The sequence below is a fragment of the Nilaparvata lugens genome, chromosome 2 (genome assembly GCF_014356525.2).
Source record: "Nilaparvata lugens isolate BPH chromosome 2, ASM1435652v1, whole genome shotgun sequence".
Classification (NCBI taxonomy): domain Eukaryota; kingdom Metazoa; phylum Arthropoda; class Insecta; order Hemiptera; family Delphacidae; genus Nilaparvata; species Nilaparvata lugens.
The window spans coordinates 32,357,327-32,374,480 of record NC_052505.1 but is presented as its reverse complement, the minus strand read 5'-3'; the positions used below and the strand labels follow the sequence as shown (position 1 = coordinate 32,374,480).

The 17,154-nt window shown below is 34.0% G+C and overlaps 1 protein-coding gene across 1 annotated transcript in view; it reads left to right on the top strand.

The window, feature by feature from the left end:
- Positions 1–137: 137 nt before the first annotated feature.
- LOC111044164 (cell division cycle protein 16 homolog) overlaps positions 138–17,154 on the top strand; it is a 40,039-nt gene continuing 23,022 nt past the window's right edge. Inside the window, exons 1-6 of the mRNA XM_039421035.1 lie at positions 138–388; positions 1,371–1,523; positions 3,537–3,716; positions 7,930–8,089; positions 13,700–13,916; positions 15,204–15,283. Coding sequence (XP_039276969.1) covers positions 299–388; positions 1,371–1,523; positions 3,537–3,716; positions 7,930–8,089; positions 13,700–13,916; positions 15,204–15,283 — 880 coding nt within the window. The 5' untranslated portion in view covers positions 138–298. The remainder of the gene's footprint in view (positions 389–1,370; positions 1,524–3,536; positions 3,717–7,929; positions 8,090–13,699; positions 13,917–15,203; positions 15,284–17,154) is intronic.

The window sequence follows — 17,154 nt, the reverse complement described above, 5'->3', positions numbered from 1 at the left end:
TTTTATGTCACACAACAATTGTAGTACATTTTTATAAACAACTAAAAAACTGGATACGCACTTTCCGAGCAATTTAGGCTTTTTGAAAACTATCGCGTCCAGACAAAAGCGAGGTTATTTTTGTATATAGGTGGCATAGGTTGTTTTTGCTTTTTGTTGACTTTTTGTTATTCTAAGGTTATGTTATGTCACATAACTTATGTGCTATGTGTTGAATTTCGTTTGTTATTTTACAGACTGATAAAATCATATAATTTTTCTATCTTACGTAATCAGAATTCAAAATATAAAGCTTAATATGGCTGGTGAAAATTCCATCGACGATGATGGATCAAAAAATCTTAATATAGATGGTTATAGAAAATTAATTCGCACATACATTGATCTTGTAAGTTTCATTAATGTTAAAATAATTGATTAAGTATTTAATTTAGTTATATTATAAAAATAAAAGTTGAAAAGTGATATTCTCTAATAACTTGAACGTAAAATTATTGATCCTGGAATCAATTGATTCAAGGAAATTTAGATAGTCTATGTTTTGAAACTTCACCGGATAGTTTATGCACATATATATTCTACCTATTTTGTGGTTTATGTATGCTTGTTGTTGAAATGTTTTTGTTTTATTAAATGTCTATGTTACTAATCTTAATAGAAGTATATACTTTATTCAAATATGGGAAAATGAACAAAGATTGATAGTATCAGCGATCTGTGTTGTCTGTCGCACAGATGACACAAGTTGAGTAATTAATTAATAATAATAATTAGAATCAGTATTAGTGATTAAGTAGTAATTATCCATGGCCAGTTATTATTGGGTTAAATTTTTAACTAACCTTTGGTCTTATTTTATTAAAAAAATAGTCGATAGCCTACCTTCAATAATAACAAGTTTGCTTGCAGACCAGGGATAGCCAACTGGTGGCCTGCGTCCCTGATTTTTCCTAAACGACTTTTAAGATTAGTTTAAAAAAATAGATATTTCAAAAAATAAAATACATTTTTTCTAAAGTCTGTGTTGATTTTGAATTTAATATTTTTATGACCTAATTCTTTTTAATAGTACAGTTTTATAGTTATAAAAGAATCAGTAGAAACACAAAACATACTTTAATAATAATACTTTGGTCGAAAAATTGGTTAAATGTTTGGAAGCATGTACATTTCTGAGAGTACCTTCTACACCATAAAGCTTATGGTGAATGTATGTGCCCGTCATCAGTGTTTTCATTAATGATTTTTTCAGCTTTTATAAAATGTTTGGCATATATTAAAATAAAAGTATTTTTCATTGCAATTGTTTAGCCTCTTTTTTCTAAAGTTCAAATATCAAAATTGAAAAGGGATCTTTGGTTGTTTTTCAGCACTTGTACAACTCGGCTCTATTCTGGGCTGATAAGGTGGTGAGTTTAAGTGGTGATGATCCCAGCGACATCTATTGGTTGGCGCACTGCATGTTTCTCATGAAACAATATCATCGTGCCTCGTTGCTCATCAAAAATAAAGGACTTCATAAGGTATGCTATCCCAACCAAAAATATGTTGCCATTTGTTCTAGTTTAAACTAGATTATTGATACTTAAATTTAATTTTGTCATAATTTAAACTAAAGTGCGAGATAAATTTCTTTGAACACGGCTCTTTCTCAAAGACGGAGAGGTCCGATGCTCTATCCTCCACTAATCTCTCCCACTACCTAGCAGCATTCTCCTTCTTTTGTGTCTGTGTGAGAGAGACGCTTCGCTCCCCTCCACTGGCAATGTTCCAAAGTGATATGTTTGTGTATGTTACGGAGATGTGTTCATCACAAGAACCTGAAACGAAATGACACGGCGCATCCAATTGTGCGCAGGATGTCCGTCTGTGACTATGCTACAAACTGTGGAGGGAGAATTGGGTTTCTCCTCTTCATGTTAAAAGTAATTTATCTCGCACATTAGATTCGTTCTAAAAATAAAATTGTATTAATTTCAAATATCTACAAACAGTAAACTGAACTAATAAGAAGACCTTGACGGCTAATAATCATCTGAATAATTTATCTAGGGAAAGCTTGTCAAAGATGATCCATTCATAAGTGTGTGCCTCGGTCCCTTGCTATTCCGACAAAAATAAATCAATCTTATAAAAAAATGGAGGTTTTCAATCAAAATTTTTTACACGGTAAAGAGAAAAATGCCGAGGTTCGAGTTTTTTGAGAGTTTGGGACTCACCAAGGTGTGGTCGCACCCGATCAACATTCAATTCTCATGTTCACGAATAGTTCGCTTGTCCTGGAGGTTTCTCCTCTTACTAATGTTGAATTGTGTTCACATTATCAAGTTCACTCAAAATGGTACAATTTGGAATTGGACCAAGTGGTGGACCATTGAATCGTGCTGAGTCTGTGTTGCGGATTCATTGTTACAGTAAGTAAAATTGTCTCAACAAAGGACAACCTCAATGGCCACTAGCTCTGTTGAGGATCCAAATCTTGAATTAGAGTGTAATTGGAACTTCCAACTATGACCTATGTATCTATGAAAAAACAGTCAACACTCACACTTCTTTGTGTACTACCCATTGTTCAAGAACATGTACTAGATCTCAAATCTATTTATTTCTCTATTATCCTTACTGTTACTTTCTCATACAAGATTGAATAGTATAATCCTGTATGGACTCTTTGCAACTCCTTGAGCTAGCGCATGAAATGTGGCCTATCACAACACAGATCCACTATCATATGATTTCTCCACTATGCCCCAATTTTACTGGTGCTTGAGAACGTCCACTAGTTTGTAGCCTACTTTTTGCATTATAAAAACACTAGTTTCCCGGTAAAAATCTTCACAGTATATACAATCCATAGCAAGCGATGTGCTACATAGCAATATTATCATTATCAAATCAAATTTATTTCTCTTCAACACTTTACAAAGTTTATGTATATTGTAAATCATAACAGTAAATACAGTTTAGTACCACAGTATAATATAAAATATAAGCATACCATACATAATTGAATTTTAGTAACAATTTTTTTGTACAATATATGATAGTAATGAGAAATATCATTACAAAGGCTATTGCCTGTGAGTAAGGGTGAATCTGGATTAAAATGATTCAGATGAATCTTGTATGAGAAAGTAACAGTAAGGATAATAAAGAAATAAATAGATTTGAAATCTAGTACATGTTCTTGAACAATAGAATTTTTCTGGTGCTTGAGAACGTCCACTAGTTTGTAGCCTACTTTTTGCATCTTCTAGAAGAAATTGAGTAGGTTTAACTCTATAACCAATATAAAATTATCATCTCTCTATTGGAATTTGAATGAATCTTCAGATTGAAGATTTGGTGTTGAAATTGAAGTGAACATAACCTACATAATATTTGGACGATTTGTGACAAAATCAGGAAATTGAAGAAGTTTTGGGCAATAGCCTGTTTTTTCTTTTCCGACTATTGTATTGTTCGCTCTATCTAATAAATAAATAAATATATATTTTTTCAATTTGTACTGTATTAATGTAATTTTTGTCAACTAGACGAATAAACTTTGCCAATACCTAGCCGGTCGCTGCCTTCTGGAAGCGAAAGAGCTGAGCGAAGCGTTGGCCATTGTGTCAGGAGGTGACGCCAACAACACCAGTTTCAGTGTGCCCGCTGTCAGCAGTCCTGTTGATGAGTCCTTCAATATGGAGGGAACTTCCATTCTTGGATACAATGTAAGTAACGTCAAAAAAAAACACTCGCTCACTTTTTTCTGCTGAGAATCACCATAAATTATGAACATACGGAAAGAAAAAGTTTGTCGCTATTTTAACGAATGAGGATGATCATTTCGAACCGTTGGTTGGGCCACCTGTATGGACTCTTTGCAACTCCTTGAGCTAGCGCATGAAATGTGGCCTATCACATCACAGATCCACTATCATATGATTTCTCTACTATTCCCCAATGTTTTGCATGAATAATTGAGAGGGATGATAATGGAAAATGAATGAACCTACAGATAATATGGGTTGTGAACTACCGGGAAATGATTTTGAAACACATACTCTGACTGTCCTCGAGCTGCCACCCTTCCAACGAGAAAGCTGAGAGAGCCTAACGCTTTTCTTATCTGAGCGATCAGATAAGAAAGATATTATCTTACTACTGGCTTGACCTATTTTGATGACAATGCACACATAGTGAGTGGGGCTTTGCATGAAGGAACATATTGAATATTAAGGAAGGAAGGAATATTAAATTGAAGGAATAGGATATTAACGCCAGAAGAAATAGAATATTAACGCCAGTTGGAAAAATAAACTTTTCTTATACTGCTTGTAAAAATATAGTGGCATCCTTAAATTACGTTACGTTCTAAGAACGGTGGAGAGGGTTTATCAATACTACAATATTAGTCTCTTATCTGCTATCTTTATTATTCCATTTCAATTGGAGGGGGGAGAGTTCAAAACCTTTGAAATTAGATTATTCAAATAAGAATCAGAGCTTTAAATTTAAAAGTAGACTATATCTTCAAAAATGAGTGTGCATTTGAATCCATGAATTAATTTAAATCCAGAATTCTTGAGTTTGATACAATTTTTGATTAATAATTATTGTTTTTTCTCGTATACAATTGAATTTCCTTCAATCTTCAGTGATTAATAATACTCAAATCTATATTTACAGGGTGTCCCACAAAGGTTGTAACAGCCGTTGACCATAGATTCTACTTGACATTTCTGACAAAAAATGATCAGTAAACTTTTCTCCTTCAAAGTCAAATTTCAAACCGTTTTCTCTCGATTTTTCTCCGGGTAATTATAGTGGTTTCAATATTACAAAAACTTTTCCATTTCATAAGCTTTCGAATGAGTATAAATTCGTAAAGTTAAGTTCCATGATAAAGTGTTCAAAACTGCTAATATCTGGAATGAACACCTTCAAAATGAGGAAATTCTCAAACAGCATTGTTCAAGCGTCTTTCATCAAGTGGTAACTAAAAGGGTGAAATCACCTTTGCATCAAATCACCTATTGCATTATTTTCTGTAGTACATAGCCTAAATCCTATATAAAATATTAATCATACAATTTTACAAGATCCAACAAAATTTATTCATAGAATAATAATTCAAAGTTGATGAATGACAGAATTAGAAATACTGATGGCAATCATTCAGATGGTAATCAAGTTACATATCATGCTCACTGCTTACAGGAATTCAAAATAGCCTGTTTGAATTCAAAATAATCTGTTCATGCAACTTCTGTTGCGTTTCATCAAGCTTCGAGTTGCCCATCTCATTTCGTTGGGCCGTGTCTTAATTACTTTAAACGTCAATCGAATTCTGAGAATCAGTTCCTCCCTGGTCTCTACAGGTTCTTTGTAAACTTTGCTTTTCACAACCCCCCAAAAGTAGAAATCTATTGGAGTTAGATCAGGTGAGCGTGGTCTGTGGTGGCCAACTTACGGGTCCACCTCGGCCAATCCACTGCCCAGCATAATATTGTTATCAAGCCACCCACGGACGTTTCTTGCATAATGAGGGAGGCAGCCATCCAAGTGGAGCCACATATTCTGCCTCAAATTGAGAGGCACGTCTTCCATCAATTCGTGAAGCTCATTAACCAGAAAGTCCATATAAACTTCACCATTTATTCTTGCAGGAAAAATGAAAGGTCCATGTATGTGTATTGTGGGAATTTATAGCATCAGTTCTTGTGAACGTACTTTTATCTGTGATCTGTCAATAAAATGTTTGAAACACAATCTTGTGCTAAGATCCAACGGCAAAACTGCATACTTGAAACAGTATCAGGTTCATTCAACTCTTGAACTGGGTATTATGAAATGGTCGAAAGTTATTATTTTTCTTCTTCTTCGATATTCTTTGAACTATTCTTAAAACATCCAACATCCCAGCTGCCACTGGATGCTGGATCGAGGATTCTGCTCGAAATACTTTGGAATAACATTCTCAAAAGCTTCAGAAATTGAGATGGGCCTCTCGTACATTGGAACTGATCCTAGACCCTTACTATCTTGACATCTGTCAATCTTAAGAATTTGCTATGAGATGGATGTTTTCGGTCAGGAAAACGTCTCCTGTATACTCTCTCTCTCTCTGCCTCTCTTGAATTGCATCCACACACTCCATACACCAATAACATGTTCAAGTACTCAATCAAGATACATGATAATGAACGCGAACACTTCTCTACTAGACAAAGTTGATGCATATCATGCCAATTAACTGGAAAGCACACTGAAAACTATACTGAAAATAGGCTGAAACATACACTTATTGTTATTTTATTCAGGATTTATGGTACAGGAAATAATGCAAGTTATTGAAAAAGTCATATCATTGTAGAATGTTGAAATGTTGATTAAAACTTGTGAATATTAACAGAGATAAATCAGGTGATTTCACCCCTTTAGGATCACCACTTGATGCATGCTGTTTGTGAATTTCCTCATTTTGAAGGTGTTCATTCCAGATATAAGCAGTTTTGAACACTTTATCATGGAAGTTACCTTTATGAATTTATACTCATTCGAAAGCTTATGAAATGGAAAAGTTTTTGTAATATTGAAACCACTATAATTACCCGGAGAAAAATCGAGAGAAAACGGTTTGAAATTTGACTTTGAATTTGAAGAATAGCATTTTTTCAAGTTTAAACCCTAATAAAAAACTACAAAATACCTAAAAACAGATGAAATTACATTAATCCTGTTTGAAATGCTTTTCTCATTCCAACAATTTCCTTGAAATTGAAATTCGACCAGTAGTTTTCGAGTTATTGAGTATTTAATGACCGGAAGTAGGCATATTCTGAAAATATCGAAAAACCCATATATCTCGAAAACTAAGGTTAATAGGAGAAAAGTTTACTGAGCATTTTTTGTCAGAGATTTCAAGTAGAATCTATGGTCAACGGCTGTTACAACCTTGGTGGGACACTCTGTATGTATGTATATATATATATTATAGGACACTATATATATATATAAATTAATGTCTGTTTGTGTGTTTGTTAGTTAGTTTGTTCCCTATAGACTCGAAAACTACTTGACAGAACGGCATGAAACTTTGGGAATATGTTGTATGAATATTGGGGATGGTTTCTGACCAGAAATTTTAATAGGGGGTCTAATAATAACTATATAAATCCATTTTACAGACCTATGTTTTCGAAATTGTCGGCCGAGCGGCTAACGTAAAACGGGAAGATCATCTTGATTCAAGATCATGTTGTGATAATATGATTCAGCATCTAAACTTACCAGCTGTAATAAACACGTCACTCTGTGATAAAATTGTTTACTGGTATTAAAACGGTAGTTTTAAGCACATATGAATTCCGTATTGAGATGTAAATGAAGATATTGATTGTCAGATAAATTTAATGATCCACCAAATAAAGTCAAGTGTGACATGAGAACATTGACTTTTTGGCGGTACGAAGTTCGCCGGGTAAGCTAGTTATCTAATAATTAAGTATAAGGCTGAGGATATATATTTTAAGGTAACTCTTTGTAATGAAATATGGAATGCTGTCAGTTTTGTTCATTTCTCTTGAATAAATTGTATCAAATACTGTTTTCTCATAAGATTAATACAATGTGCATTCATTATAATAGGAATTCTAAAGCTAAATTGAAAGTCACTATACTAACTACAAAATTGGCTCAATTACATCTTCAATATAAAATTAGTTGGAACTCTGAAGCTATAATGAGAATCACTATACTAATAATTACTACATTGGCTGAATGGGAAACATTGTCTTTTTCAAAAAAATAATGTTTCAACAGTTTGAAGTAAATCTCATCAAATAATTTATTATTCTATTTGAATATTTATTTCAATAGGGCTACTTGAAAGTTAATATTGATATTGAATAGTTATTTAATTGAATATTGTTGATGTGACAGCTACAAAGCGCCCTGCTCTACTTGAAAGGGCAGATCTACGAGGCGTCGGACAAACGAGGTCTGGCCTGCGACTGCTACAAGCAAGCACTGCATGAGGACGTGCACTGCTACAATGCCTTCGAAGCGCTTGTCAAGCATCAGATGCTCTCTGCTTCTGAAGGTAAACATCATCTCACTTAGCCTGTTCACTTACAATAATAATCCAATTATAAAATTATAACATGTGATCTCTTGTTCAAGATATCTTTTAACAAGAGCTCTTGTTCTCTTATTTTCAAACTATGGCCATACAATAAAACATTCTTCTATGATATGAATGTCTGTATAAGTTTTCTCTGCTATGACCTCTGGCACATTCGGCCACAAAGCGATATCATATGATCAAATGGAAACATGTCACATTAAGACCCGATTGCAAAAAAAGCCTGTTAAATTTTAATCATGATTAAATTCCACGAATTTAAGCAATAAGAGAAAGTTTTTCTGAGAAGAAGGCTTCTAATTGGTTCTCGTGGCATTTAATTGGGATTGAAAGTTGACAGACTTTGTGCAACCGGGCGTAAGTTTTGGAAGCGCAAGCAAACGTACCACCAAAAGTGTGATGGCAGTGAGCCGTGACTTTTTACGCTTACAAAATTGCAAACACCTGGTTCACCACTATCTTGATCTTTGATTGGTTGAAATTAAAACTTTTCTTATTCATGATCATAGAGATTTTTGCTCCGCTTGTTGGCAATATTGGTGGAGTGTTTCAAGTATACTGTTACCAGAAAATTTAAAGATATTCACGTTATTAAGTCAGTAGAAGAACAGTGCACTAAAAAGATGGATGAGCAAATATTAGCAGAAATCAAAAACATTATAAGGGAAGAAATAAGAAGCAGTATGGGCCTGGAGGTGCAATCTCTTAGAGAAGAACTAAATAAGATGAATACTAACATGGTGGAATTCGGGAAATCGGTAGATATGTTCTCGGCTAAGATTGATGATTATACGCGTACAATTGAAACTTTTAAAAAGGAACATGTGGAATTGAAAAAAACTAATGCCATTCTTCAGATGAATTTAAGTGAAGTGCAATCTAGATTATGCGAATTGGAACAATATACGCGTAGGAACAATATTGAAATACATGGTGTGCCTTTAACAAAGAATGAAAATATATACGAAATTATAGACTCAACCGCTAGGGCATTAAAAATTGAATATCGGAAGGAAGACATCAATGCCGCACATCGCCTTGCTTTGGGTAAACATGGGATACCTCCTATAATTATATATTTTCATAGTAGGGTGACCAAGGACAATTGGATAAGCTGCTTTAAAGAGCATCGCGAAGAAATAAAAAAGTCTAAGAATGATCCAAAAGCCAACTTCCGTTCAACTAGTATAAATAATAATCTTACTGATGTCCCAGTGTTCATAAACGAGAATTTATCCACACATAATAAGAAACTACTGTACGAGACCAAACAGTTTATAAAGAAGAACAATTTCAAGTTTGCATGGACGAGAGGTGGAAAAATCTACATTAGAAGGGATGAAAACACCAGAGCGATAAGAATCCTGAATGTGAATCACCTACAAGAGTTCTCCAACAATGAAGTAAACCTGAATGTGAATCACCTACAAGAGTTTTCCAACAATGAGGTAAACCAGGAAATATAAACTTATTCAGATAATATTCATAGTTTAATTTTCTATAAATATGAACAGTTTTAACGAATTGTGTGAGGCTTTAGGAGAGGATGTGTATGCGACAGGAGTAATAGACGATTATATGAATTACAATCTACACTGTACTAATGGATTAAGTTCTATAAACTACCTGAATCTTCTGCACATGAATATTCGAAGTATTTATAAAAATTTTGATGAGTTTACTGTATGTCTCAATAACTTTAAATTGTCATTCGACATTATAATTCTTACGGAAACTTGGTATTCTGGTAATAAACCTATTGATTCCTATATGGATGAATATAAACTATTTAATAGGCAAACAAAATTGAACAAATGTGATAGTCTTTGTATGTTTGTAAAAAATAAATATAATGTAAATGTGGTGGAGTGTGAATTGGAGGAAGCTAATGCGCTTAGTGTAGTGATCGAATTAGTTAAGGGTTTGATTATACAAATCATTGCAATATATAGGTCCCCTAATAGTAACACTGAGGTCTTTAACAATAGCTTAAATAATTATTTGAATACGCTTCCTAATGATAAAGATATTGTAGTTATTGGAGACATAAATATTGACTTGTTGAGCATGGATAATGAAGTACTCGAGTATATAAGTGTAATGAATTGTAATGGATTTAGTTCACTAATTAACAAGCCAACTAGAATATCCGATAATAAACACTCTTGTATTGATCATATATTTCTCAGAAGCAAACCAAGTTTAATCGAACCGAAAGCCGCTAATATCTTTAAAACAAACATCACTGATCACTTTGCGACCACACTTCACTTAAAAGTTGATGGTATAACATCCTCAAAATCCCCGCCACAGTCATTAGCTAAACTTACTAAAATTAATATGAGTAAACTTAAAGAATATCTGAATCAAGAAGAATGGAAAGCTCTGTATGATGATAATGCCATATACACAAATATTGATCCAATGGTTGAAAAATTTACTAATACACTTACACATTATATACACCTTTCTACAACCGAGATAAAATTGAGACATAAGAATAAACCGCTTAAACCATGGATTACACAGGGGCTGATTGAATCTATTAATAAACGAGATAAAATTGCTAGGCAATTGAAAAAGGAACCATTTAACACCGTTTTGAAAAATCAATTTAAGACTCATAGGAATCTCTTAAATAATTTGATATATAAAACAAAGTATGATTATTACAAAAATAGAATCAATGAGTGCGGAAATAATACTAAGAAACTATGGTCCCATATTAATGAACTTCTGAATAAGAAAGGAAACTCAGATGATGACATACAATTAAAAGCTCACGAATTGAATGAATATTTTGTAAATGTTGGAAAAACTCATGCAGATAAAATACCTAAATATGACAACAACCAGTCCTCATTTCAATTTGAATACAAGAAAGACAACTCAAGATTGAATGACTCATTTTCATTAAGACCTGTAAATGAAACTGAAGTAAAAAACGCAATACTTAGTCTAAAGAATAACACCAGTCCGGGTATTGACGGTATCAAAAGTAAAACTCTAAAGGAAATAGCCGACTTTGTCTCTGAACCACTCACTTTTATTGTAAATAGATGTTTTAAGGAGGGTATTTTTCCATCTTTATTTAAAATAGCCAAGATAAAACCTCTCTTTAAGTCAGGTGATAAGAAGCTACCGGAAAACTATAGACCAATTAGTATGGTGAGTTCATTAACTAAAATAATGGAGAAGCTAATAAAAAGACAAATTGTGGAATTCTTAGAGTCACATGAGATAATTGAAGATCATCAATTTGGATTTCAAAATAATAAGAGTACTAACGATGCTTTAATTCAGTTCTCGAACGCTGTGGCAGATCATTTAAATAAAGGAAAGAAAACTCTTGCTATCTTTATTGATTTGGCCAAGGCCTATGATACAGTATCTCATGAGCGCCTATTATGTAAACTAGAAAGGGTTGGAATCAGAGGAACTACATTAAAATTATTTGATAGTTACCTTTCACGTAGGGCACAGATTCTAACTATTAATGACTCAGTTAGTGAAGTTATCAATGACTCTCCTACTGGCTACAGCCTACCTCAAGGTACAGTCTTATCACCAATCCTATTTTTGCTGTATGTAAATGAATTGTTGAAATTGGATCTGAGCGGGGGCGAGGTGTTTTCTTTTGCAGATAATACTGTTCTCTTGTTTTGCGGTGAAACATGGCACCAAGTGTATGGAGCCGCCTCAAGAGGCATCTCTTTACTAAAGAAATGGCTGGATATGAACTCACTAAGTTTGAATATTACAAAAACAAAATATATTGCATTTTCAAGAAATATAACTGGCCAGGAAGACACGGCATGTAAACTGAAATTGCATATTAATTGTAATGAATTTGATGTTAATACTGGTTGTTGTGATTGCCCCGAAATTGAAAGAACGAGTCACTTGAAATATTTGGGTGTTATAATTGAGCAGGGATTTAAATGGAAGAAACACATAGATTACCTTTGTGATAGATTGAGGTTTGTATCTTATAAATTTTACAAACTAAGATCGATCCTTCGGCTACCAATGCTGAGAATGGTGTACTTCGCTCTGGTGCAATCATTGCTACAATATGGTTTGGTGGTTTGGGGAGGTACGTTCGATACGCATGTAGCTCATTTATTTAGAGTGCAAAAAATGATAATAAAAACAATATTGAATAAACCAACCATTTATCCCTCAATGAGTGCTTTCAAGGATATTAGAGTCATGACAGTAAGACAAATGTATGTTTTGAGCGTGATTAAATATTTTTGTAGATACAATTTTAATTTTATGCAATTAAATAATGAAAATCATAGGACTAGGTATAATTTGTACAAATTCGCATCATATGTTTCAAACCTAACACTTATTCGTAAGCAATTAATTTATATAGCTCCAAAACTAATAAATTCTATTCCACCCGGGCTTATCATAGAACTACCTTCCAAAAGTGTACCAAGGAATATTAAGAAATGGATAACTGAGAGTCATTATTTTGATTTGTATATTGTGTAGATAATTTAATTTACATCCATTGTAATTGTACTACTATTCTGCTAAATTTAAGAGTCTCGATACATAGCTTGATTAATTCTCTTAGAATATAAGTTGTAATTTATTTATGTTATTTTGTATACATCTTTTTTTTGTTTTAATTAGATGTGGATGACCGAAGTTTGACAATATGCTACTCCTACTGGCGAACAAGTGATTTTCACTTATGCCAGTGGTTTCATTTCCACCTCTTGTACCTTTATTTTGTTGATATAATGTAAGTAAACTAGATTAAGGTACATTATCCTAAATTTTGTAATTGTTGAATTTTGTGGAGGAAATAAATTTGATTTGAATTGAAATGATAGTAAGTGTGCCAATTTTCATCTCCCATCGCCTTCTAAAGTAGACAGCTGTGATTCAATTTATTAAGATGTAATGATTATATTGTTGATTATTTTAATTATCAATTCAATCTTATTCCTATGAATATTGTGTGATATTAATTGTTGATTCTTTCAATAATCAATTCAATTTTTAATATATTTTGTTTATCAAGGAAATATATTTTTTCATTATTTGAAAACAAATTTTATTAATTTTTATAATTTAGATGAAATATTTCGGTAGTTCAATTTAACTTGATAACAATTGACTCAATTACAAATTTTCGTGATTTAGATGAAATATTTCAATAGTTTATCATATTGCTACATAGTCTACAAACAATTTGGTAACGGTGCACACAGCAACGTACGGAATGCATACAGGAGGAAGAATCCTCCCCAGGTGTCCGAATTGTACAACGCACACAGATGCCCGTCTTTCTGCATGCAAATCACCATTTATCATTGCAAATAACAATTCAGTTGTCACTAGGTTATTAATTGCATGCGATTCGAGCTATTTCGTTTGGCTTGGATTTCGCCTGTTTTCAATAGAACATCTGAATATCAGCGGCATTTCGAGCGAGTTTTCCAGCCCGGGGGGCTCACTAGTGTATTTATTTTTAAAATGCATTCATTATAATGTTGAGTCGTCACTCTGTCCAATACAGTATTTATGTTTATTTGTTTTTTGTTTTAGAAAAAGAGTTGCTGGACTCGCTACCTCGCGGAGAAGACGACAAGATAGTGACGTACATCTATGAAAGCCTGCTGAACAAATACCAGGCCGTGCCTGAGGCGCCGCCTGCCAGCACCCTGCACCAGTGCCTCGAGGACAACCTCGACATGACCGTCGCAAAGGCCGAGCGTTTCTTCTACGCTTGCTCCTACAAACAGTGCATCAGAATTACTGAAGAGTCAGTACTATTTATCAATCCCTATACAAAAATGAATAGATTTAGTATAGGAAAGATAGGGACTTGACCGTAGCCACCTCTAATACAGAGGTGTATTAGAGGTGGCTATGACTTGACGCATCATCACATCCAAACTACCAAACTAATGAAATGGAAATTTTGCGTAAAGGTTCTGAATTTACAGAGTACATGTTGTTTAACGCATCATCACATCTGAGGTACCAAAATGATTAACTTGAAATTGTTCATAAAGATTTTGAATCCACCGAGTATGGTTATAGGCATATTTTAATTTTCATTGTTTGAAACGAATTTATTAAATTTGTCCCAAGTAGTGTACGTAAGAAATAAATCTTATCAAATCGCCAATCCTCCCAGTGCATTGATGATGCAGTACCAACATGAGTCATTCTGGAAATGAAGGACCACTGTTCGACCCTAACGGCATTCCATATATATTTTTTTTGCTATGAATTTTCAACTTCAATGAAGACTATCCATGTAATTTTGTACTTTGTAATTTTCATCAATTGAGGAGCACGGGTTATACCTACTAGAATAAATCACTCACTGCAATAATAATTTCAAATTAGTCCATTGACTGTTCAAATTATTCCATTCACATGTTAATAAAAATATTAAATAGAAAAAAATTAATTAATCCGTTGGATGGACTTTTTTATATCATCACCACTCAATTTAATACTATATTTCTTTGTATAAGCTAACTATAAATAGCTCAGTCCGAGAATAAGGTTGAAATAGTAGCGGGGAAATAGTATTATGTTTCTCTCGGAGTGATTTTTGCAATAGCAGACAGGCAGCCGATTTGACGTCCTCTTTACAATCTGACTGAACCATCTGTATCATTACTTCTGCTACTCCAAACTAGCGCATTAAGTTTTTCATCAAATTATTTATTCAAAGTACATTTATCGTTCAAAATGAGATTTTGATCCAAGTTGTGTTAGTTAACTGATCAGTCTATATGAGACTTCATAAATTGAAATAAGTCTCATTTGAAGATCTTATTAAATCAATTTTGAAAAATATGAATCACTTACTTTTCCTATGCTATTTTCCCCTTGAGTTGTGATATAATCGTGATTTTAATATTTTCATGTGTACAAATAACACATTTCATTAAAACGATTGGGAGAAAAAGTAAGGAGAAACTTAGCTAGTTCTCTCCATCATTAAAATAATGTTATAGATCGAAATAAGGTTAGGTCTTCACACAATTTAATCACAATCGTGATACATGGAAGTTATGTGTTTTTTTTGCAGAGTACTGAAAAAGGATCCTTACCACACATCATGCTTACCAATTCATATAAGCTGTTTAGTTGAATTGAAAAAGACCAATAGTAAGTTGATTTTTTATTAAATATTCCTTATCTGATTTTCTCAGTTATTATCTCCAACAATATTGAGTACTAATGTTTTGGATTCAAATTATAACATGTTGTAAATTCATGAGATTTTATTAAATAATTTAAAGTGAAGACTTAGTTGGCAAGGTCACCTTTTCAAGAAGTGAATATTGATTGGTCAACAGTATCATTATCAAATCGCTATCAATAATAACAGTAACACAACCAACACAATCTTGATAGTATTACTGTTGATCGAAATGATGCATTGATCTTCTTGAACTAATGGCCGGGACACACTAACCGCACCGAGCCCGTGCCACGGTACGGCCGAGTGTCGGACGTACTACGGCGAGTGAGAAAACAAATGCTTTCAAACGTGTAGGGACACATACTACCGCACCGCGTCAGCACCGTCACCGTGTTTGTTGCCCGAGCCGTGCCCGCGCCGTCACCGACTAGTTCAGTTTACTTTTTGACGGTGACGTTGCGGGCTCGTTTAACATGGAGAGTGAAAAACTTATTGAAGAGATACAGAATTTTCGTTTTGTACGATCAAAGTGATGAGAAATATGGTTGAACGGAATAAGTAGAACCAAATAAGTTAAGCAAAAGGTATAATAGACGTAATATAATAAATAATAAAATAAACAACAAAAAGTATAAAAGAAGGAACCCTGACTGTGTCTTGAATTTCAAATTTAAAACTACGTTTATTTATTTAATCATTCAGAATCACACAACTTACAGAAAAGTACCACAGGCTTATAAGCCCAAAACGGTTCCAATTCTAATTTATACAACAGTCCAAATATAGCTAGGTTATGTGTCACTTAACATTCTTCAATTACACACTTCAGAAATCAGACCACAGTAGTAACAAGTGCGGCAGTCAATCGGGCGATTTTGCAACAGCGCTTGTGTTCGTTTGGCTGGAGTGGGGAAAACGATGCTACGCCCATCGTGAAGAAAACTTTAAAGCATTTTAGTAGCAATGGAGCAGTGGACAGGAGCACAGCGTGCTTATGCCGTAAAAGCATTTTATAAAAACGGGGACAGCTATGTGATCGCTCAGCGTGAATTTAGAAGAGAGTTCGAGATTCATCGTAATAATGCTGTTCCATCAGCCAATGCCATAAAGACCTGGGCTCGTAACTTTGAGGCAACTGGTTCTACAGTGAAGAAGAGAGGTGGTAGTGCGAAAGGGCTGTAACTGTGACAGGGGAACGCTATGTCCAAATGTTGCAGAATTTCTTAGCTCCTGCAATTGCTCATCTTCCTGTGAACGAAGACACGTTCTTCCAACAAGATGGGGCTACCAATCACACTGCAAGAAAGTCCATGGCAACTGTAAGGACATTTTTCCGAATTATGTAATCTCGAGACATGGGGATATCGGATGGCCGGCCAGATCCCCCGATCTTTCAGCCTGCGATTTTTTTCTGCGGGGCTACTTAAAAGGAAAAGTGTTTATGTCTCCAGCACCACACACAATTCAGGAGTTGAAAAATAGAATTCAGAATGAAATTGAACAAATTCCAGTGGAGATGCTGCAACGTGTAATGAGCGATGTTAGCAGAAGACTTACTGAGTGCATACATAGGAATGATGGACATCTGACAGATGTTATTTTTTGAAAATAAGACTTTTCTTTCCAAGTTTTTTAGCTTTTTGAGTTTGTAAACTAAATGCTACTATCTTTACTCTGTGTTTTTGTATGTTTCATGTCAATAAATCTAATCATTCACTCTTGATAACGCTTTTAAAATCGTCCGATTGACTGCCGCACCTGTTATTACAGAACTAAGACACTGCTGTCGCACGGATATGTGTGTTCTCCTATCACCATCACCGTGTCGCGGGCG